The sequence below is a fragment of the Nannospalax galili genome, unplaced genomic scaffold, assembly GCF_000622305.1.
Source record: "Nannospalax galili isolate Female #2095 unplaced genomic scaffold, S.galili_v1.0 scaffold1183, whole genome shotgun sequence".
Lineage (NCBI taxonomy): Eukaryota > Metazoa > Chordata > Mammalia > Rodentia > Spalacidae > Nannospalax > Nannospalax galili.
This window is the reverse complement of record NW_008350356.1, coordinates 74,270-80,471: the sequence shown is the minus strand read 5'-3', so window position 1 is coordinate 80,471 and position 6,202 is coordinate 74,270. Positions and strand designations below refer to the sequence as shown.

At 49.9% G+C, this 6,202-nt stretch overlaps 1 protein-coding gene across 3 annotated transcripts in view; it reads left to right on the top strand.

Moving 5' to 3' along the window:
* Adgra2 (adhesion G protein-coupled receptor A2) overlaps positions 1 to 6,202 on the top strand; it is a 37,572-nt gene that overhangs the window by 13,534 nt on the left and 17,836 nt on the right. For all 3 annotated transcript variants that reach the window (XM_029570677.1, XM_029570678.1, XM_008847598.2), the window contains exon 2: positions 661 to 732. In XM_029570677.1, coding sequence (XP_029426537.1) covers positions 661 to 732 — 72 coding nt within the window. The remainder of the gene's footprint in view (positions 1 to 660; positions 733 to 6,202) is intronic.

Genomic DNA, 6,202 nt, shown 5'->3' with positions numbered 1-6,202 from the left:
CCTCCTCCCCTCCCCCCTCCTCCCCTCTTCCTCCCCTCCCCCCTCCAATTCTTCTGTTTGTTTGGGTTTTTGCTATGTTATTTTTGAGACAGGGTCTCAGGTAGCCCAGGCTGCCCTCAAACTTATTACTATGTAGCTGAGAACGAATCTTGATCCTCCTACCTACAAGGCGATAGGATTAAAGATGTGTGCTGCCATCCCAGGCTCTAGGATTTCCTCATCTATTCCTGACCCAGATAATGCCAGTTCCCCCTATTCTTCCTCTTTGATACTGGGCTTTAGCAAGTGCAAAGCTGTGCGAGGCATGGCAGGGGCTCAGGGGGCGGACACTGGAGTTTCAAGGTGGAAATGGGGAATCACAACCTCACACCTGCTCACCTCCTTCCTCAACCAGAGCCCCAGGTCAGATCCAGTCAATGCGGAGGCTCAGCAAGTGAAATATGACTTGGGGCCCTCTGTATGGGTGGCTCTGGACTGCACCTCAGCTTCTCCCTACAACCTCCTTGAGTGCTGGGTGGGGCGTCTGCTGCACAGCTCCGGGTGGTGCCATTTACTCAGAATGTCTCGTGGCCCTCGTAGGAACCTGAGTCCCCTCTACATCTACAGTTGGCATCCTCCATCTTCTAACAGTACACGTCTGTGTTCTCTCTGTTCCTTCAGACTCTTGAACAACAACAAGATCACTGGGCTCCACAATGGATCCTTCTTGGGACTGTCCCTGCTGGAGAAGTTGTAAGTGTTGGATATGTTGGGCTTGGTGGGGTGGAGGCAGGGCATGATAGCAAAGGGTTGGAGGGTCACTCTGGGGATGGGGATGTAGGTTGTTGAGGGAGCCTGCAACATGCAGAGCCAAATTCAGACTAGGACTCTGTAGAGGATAGAGCTGATCCCAGAGACAGAGCGTCTAACTCTTCAGTAGGGACTGTGCAAAGCAGGGACTTTGCTGGTCTAGGCAGGGATGGGGCAAAGGGAAACTCATTACGCTCTTTAATGAGCAATTAGCTGGAGAACTGAGGGAGTCCTTTAGCCAGCCTTCTCCTCCCAGCTGGGGGCCCAGCATGAAAGGACTGAGGGAAACTTAATGCCACTGAGTCCTCTTTCCTCCTTCCAGAAAAACAAATCAACAAACAAAGGGGAGGGGAGGATAGAGGACATGATGGGTGGGGGCTGAGTCCCGGGTTGTGAGTGGGGAGCACAGTCATTTCTAGTCTCCTCCCTCTTCCCTGGTGGGTTTGAAACTGTATTGGGAGCTGTATCATTGTAAGTCTCTCCAGTTCCCCTTTCACCTTAGCCCATGAGAATCTCCTCCCAGGCTGAGGACCTCCCACCCCAGGGTTGGTTGGGACCAGTTTGTGGGGAAAAGTTATTGAGTAGGAGCTAGGGGCCACAGGAGGTTGTTAAGGAAATAACAACATGTTCAGAGGGCTCCACGGAGGTGGGTTAAGGCCTGGACTGGACATCTGACTCAGCATTTTGGCCAAGTCACTTACCTGCCAAATGAAGGCTTGCTCTAAATTCCCTGTTCCACTGGCATGCTTCCAGAATGGTAGCCTGTGCCGTGACTTTGGGTACTTGTCTCCTGCACAGAGAAGTCCTGGGCTCTCTTCTCTCCCAGAGACTGATTCTGGCTCTCTCCCGCCCCTCCCTAGCCCTGCAACCTCTGCTCCTCCCCTCCACGTCACCCTTAGTTCATGCCTCCTCTTAGTTCTGTACCGCTTTGCCCAAAGCTTTGGCCGAGTGTGGTGGAAGGTGTAAAAGAGGCAGGTGTGACTGGTGTGGTGGAGACCACAAACATCTTCATTCACCATCATTAAGGAGGCTGGGGGTTTCTGTCACGTTCAAAGGAAGCATCAGCAATTCTAGAGGGTTCAAGGGCAGCAGAGATGGTGCCTACTTAACAGTGTTCAGGTCTCTAACCATGACAGCTTTCTTGTGAGCTTCTTTCCCACCTGCTTCACCAGTGGAAGGGAAAGCTTTCTTACAGGCCTTCAAAAGAAGAGAAGCTTGGTGGCCTGGCTGGGTTTAGTGGAAGGGAAAACGTCCACGTCCACGTGTGTCAGAAAACTCTGATCTAGGCCACGCTGGGATAGGAGAGGGTCCTGGGAGGGAGGTGAGGTTGGTGAACAGCCATAGCTCGGGTCCCTCTGACTGCAGCTCATAACTGTGATAAGGACAAAGGGCTACCACCGCCCTCCTGTGTATGTTTCTTTCTGGCCCCAAACTGTGCACCCAGATGGTATCATTTATACAGACTGCAGCAATGCCCTAACAGGAACCTGGGTCCTCACTCCATCTACAGACCGCACCATCTGTCTAGCTGCTAATACGCATCATCAGTTGTGATTTTTTTTTCTTTTGAGACAGGGGCCTTATGTAGCCCAGGCTAGCCTAGAGTTCTCAATCCTGCCTCAGCCTCCTGAGTGCTGGGATCACAGGTATGGGAACATGTTTGTTCTCCCACAAGCTGAGCATTTGGGAGCCAGGTCTTCCTCTGGCAGTCTTGGTCTTAAGAGGGCAGAAAACCAAACATTTCTTCAGCTGCCTTTTAGAGGAAGTCATACTCCCCCAGGGCCAGGGCCAGCTCAGGTGTCTTCCTTCTCTGACTCTCAAGTGACTTTGCTGGCACCGCCGTCTGCTGTCTCCATTCATTTTGCCCTCATTCTTCTCCTTCACAAGGATGTGTTTTCTGACGAAGGTGACCCTCTGCTTCTACCAACAAAAAGTACCAAATTGGGCTCCTCTTCCCGGCACCACAGAGGGATGGCGTCTAGACCCAGAGCTGTGAACTATGTATGGGAGGAGTATGGGCATGAGGAAGGACAGAAGGTCAAGAATTCCTGGCCCTGAGGCTTCAAATGTGCCTCAGTTGGAAGAACAGAGTGCATAGAATTTTAGGTTAAATCCCAAGCACCATAAATCGGGTATGGAGGCAAAAGCCTATAATCCCAGCATTCCCGAGAGTCAGGAGTTCAGGGCCAATCTCATGCAGTAAGTTTGAGGCCACTAGGCTTTCATGAGACCTTGTCAGGGAAAAAAAAAATTCCCAGCCTGAGCTGAAACCTCTGCTGGTATGAATAACTCCATTCATGTGATAGCTGTTCATGGAGCCCTGATCCCAGCAATGGAGTGTTCCCAACAGACCCAGTCCCTGCCTCTGTGTCACTCACCCTCTGACTGACAGAACCCAGGAAATGGCAAATATGTGCTGTATCCTGGGAGACATATATGCAAAGAAATCCTATGAGACCAGTAGTTCCAGGCCAGGAAGAAGTTCAGTTGGTAGAGTGCCTGCCTAGCATGCACAAAACCTTGGGATTTCCAGCACCAAAACCGGCATGGTGGTGTGCACATATCGTAATCCCCAGCACCGGGAGGCAAGAGGATCAGAAGCTCATGATATCTGAGGCTGCATGCTGAGTTTGAGATATAGGAGAGACTGTCTCAAAAAAGCGGGGGGTAGGGTAAAAGGCCCAAGAAGGGCTGGATGCAGGGTTGAATCACTTCAAAAGTGAAGAGGAGGGGGCTGGAGAGATGGCTCAGAGGTTAAGAGCACTTGAGAAAGACCCACATGGTGGCTCCATCACCTTCTTCTGTGTCTGTGGGCACTGTGCACACAGACCAGGTACCTATGTAGGAAAACCACCTATACACATAAAAATAAGTAAGTCTTTTAAAAAATCAAAGAAGAGGACTACAGAGTGGGTGGAGGACAGGGAAATGTAATGGGGGTTTGGGGTGATCAGTAGTAAGTGCCAAGTGAGGGGTGCTCATTGAAAGAACAGGCATGGGGTGGGGTGGTTTGTCAGGTTAATTCTGAATTTAAAATTCTGTTCTTGGATCTGTATAGTGCCCAGAGTGTTATATGGGAAGATCAGAGCTTTAGTGATGCGGGGCAGGCCTCTGGAGGAAGGACTTTAGAGGCAAAGGGCTCTTCTGTACATAGCAGGACAGGGAGGATACCAGGGCAGGGCTGGGGAGCTCAGGGCCTCCAGCCTGCTGACCACCACTCTTCTGATATAAGGATGCATATTCTAAGGAACTGGGTTCACACAACTGTCAGAATTGTCAAATCTGAAATCCTAGGGCAGACTGGGAAATCAGACAAGAGTGGTTTACGGCTATCTTGAGACAGAATTTCTTCTCCAAGAAATTTTAGGGTTTTTCTCTGTGCCTTCAACTGATTGCAAGAATTCACCCATATTATCAAGAATAATCTCCTTAATGTCAACTGATTATGTTTTCACATCTATAGAATACTCCACAGCAGCATCTAACATTAGCAGTTTGTCTATTGTTTTGGAATGGAGGTCTCATTATGTTGCCCAGGCTGGCCTTGAACTGCTGAACCCAAGTGAACCTGCCTTAGCTTCTCAAGTAGCTGGACCTACAAATGCATGCCATGCACCCCACTGGATTAATGTCTTGGCTAAATTACAATTATAGCTTTGCCCAACTGACAACAAAAGGATCCATCACAACCACTGTGTCAGGGTAGGGAGAGAGCCCTAAGTAATATAGGCCACATGCCCCATTCCTGGAGATGCTAAGTCACTGGGTCAAATAGGGCCTGGGAATTTTACCCAGTATGAAGGCAATTCTAATGTTCATCTGAGGTTGGGAGCCAGTGCACCAGATGACCCCTAGACTGTGGGCCTATTCATCAGCACTACAGCACTGCAGCCTGGTGTGTAGTTGGTGCCAGGAAACACTGATTTCTCTGTCCAGTGAACTGAGATGTCTAGGCACGGGCAGCTGAGCCATGGAAGCTTCACATCCCACGGTCTGTAGAGAGCAAGTTCTGTGGGAGGGTTCAGACCCAGTCTAATAACTGCAGTGGTAGGTCCAGACTGCTCCAGAATGTGCCTACATGGCCTCCTGGTGCGTAAAGCCCCTTGTGTCTTTTCAAATAGGCAAAAGGGTACAGTGTGGAGACTGTGGGGGGGGGCGGGGGAGAAAGCGGGAGAGAGACTTTTTTGGCCAAGAGTGGGCAGTAGATCTGCACGCCATCTGCGTTCCATTGTAGGGCCTGACTGAGGCTGAAGAGGCAGACAGGTGGACATCTGTGAGTGTGGGCAGGAAGGACAGAAGAAGGGAGTCAGAGTGGATGCAGAAGTGGATCACAATAAGAGGATAGTAGTGGACGATCTAGGATAGAGATAGCAGGGTGGGGGCGGCTTCTCTATCAACTGAATGTGATGGACCAAAAATTCTGACTAGCAAAGGTAGTTCATAGCCAGCCTTGGGATTGGCCAGAGGGCCCAGACATGCCTGACTGAGACCCTCGTTCTTCACTGTCCCTCAGCCTGACCAAGCCTGTTTGTGGCCCAGAGGAAAGACAGAGGAGGCAGAGGCAGGAAGATGCAAGTTCAAGATTAAACTAGGCAGCCACCCCACCCCCACCCCCCATCCCCCACCACAAGCCTTGGGTTACCCCTGTGGAGAATGAGAGTAAGAAAACCTCCCTGAGAAGTTGTTATGGGGGTAGATGAATTCTTCTCCGGAGTGCTCAAGAGAGCAAGGGCTTTCTCAGTAAATCGAAGTTCCCTTCCTTCCGAATTCTACATTGCAAGGTGTTAGCCCGTCTCCTGTGTTTGTAGTTCCTCATTCAGGCAAGTAGTTATGTATTTAAAATGTAATGTGCCTTCATTTTTGTTTTTAATTTTTGTTTAAAAAATACTTCATTTTATTATATTTGAGTGTTTTGCCTGCATGTATGTAAGTGTACCACATCCATGCCACCTGCCAGAAGAGGCCCTCAGATCCCCTGGAACTGGAGTTAAGGACAGGTGTTAGCTGCCATGTGGGTGATAGGAACCGAGCAGAGCTCTTCCCACTGAGCCATCTCTTCAGCCCATTTTAGTTTTTTGAAAACATGTATGCTGCAGTGCATGTGTGGAGGTCAGAGGGCTTCTTGCTGGAGTCAGTTTTCATCTTCCACCATTGCAGGTTGGCAGGCTTGGCAGCAAGTACCCTTACTCGCTGAGTCATTTTCCAAGCCCTGGTTTTTTTTGTTGTTTGTTGTTTTTTGTTGTTGTATATGTAGTGTCTGGAGTGCTGAAATTACAGATACAATCAGTCATGTACCACCAAGCCCAGCTTTTGTTGTTTGTGGTGCTGGTGAGGGAACCTAGGGCCTTGTGCATGCTAGGCAAGCAGGGTACCATAGAGCCACACCCCTGGAAATGTGTCAAAGTAGGTGAAG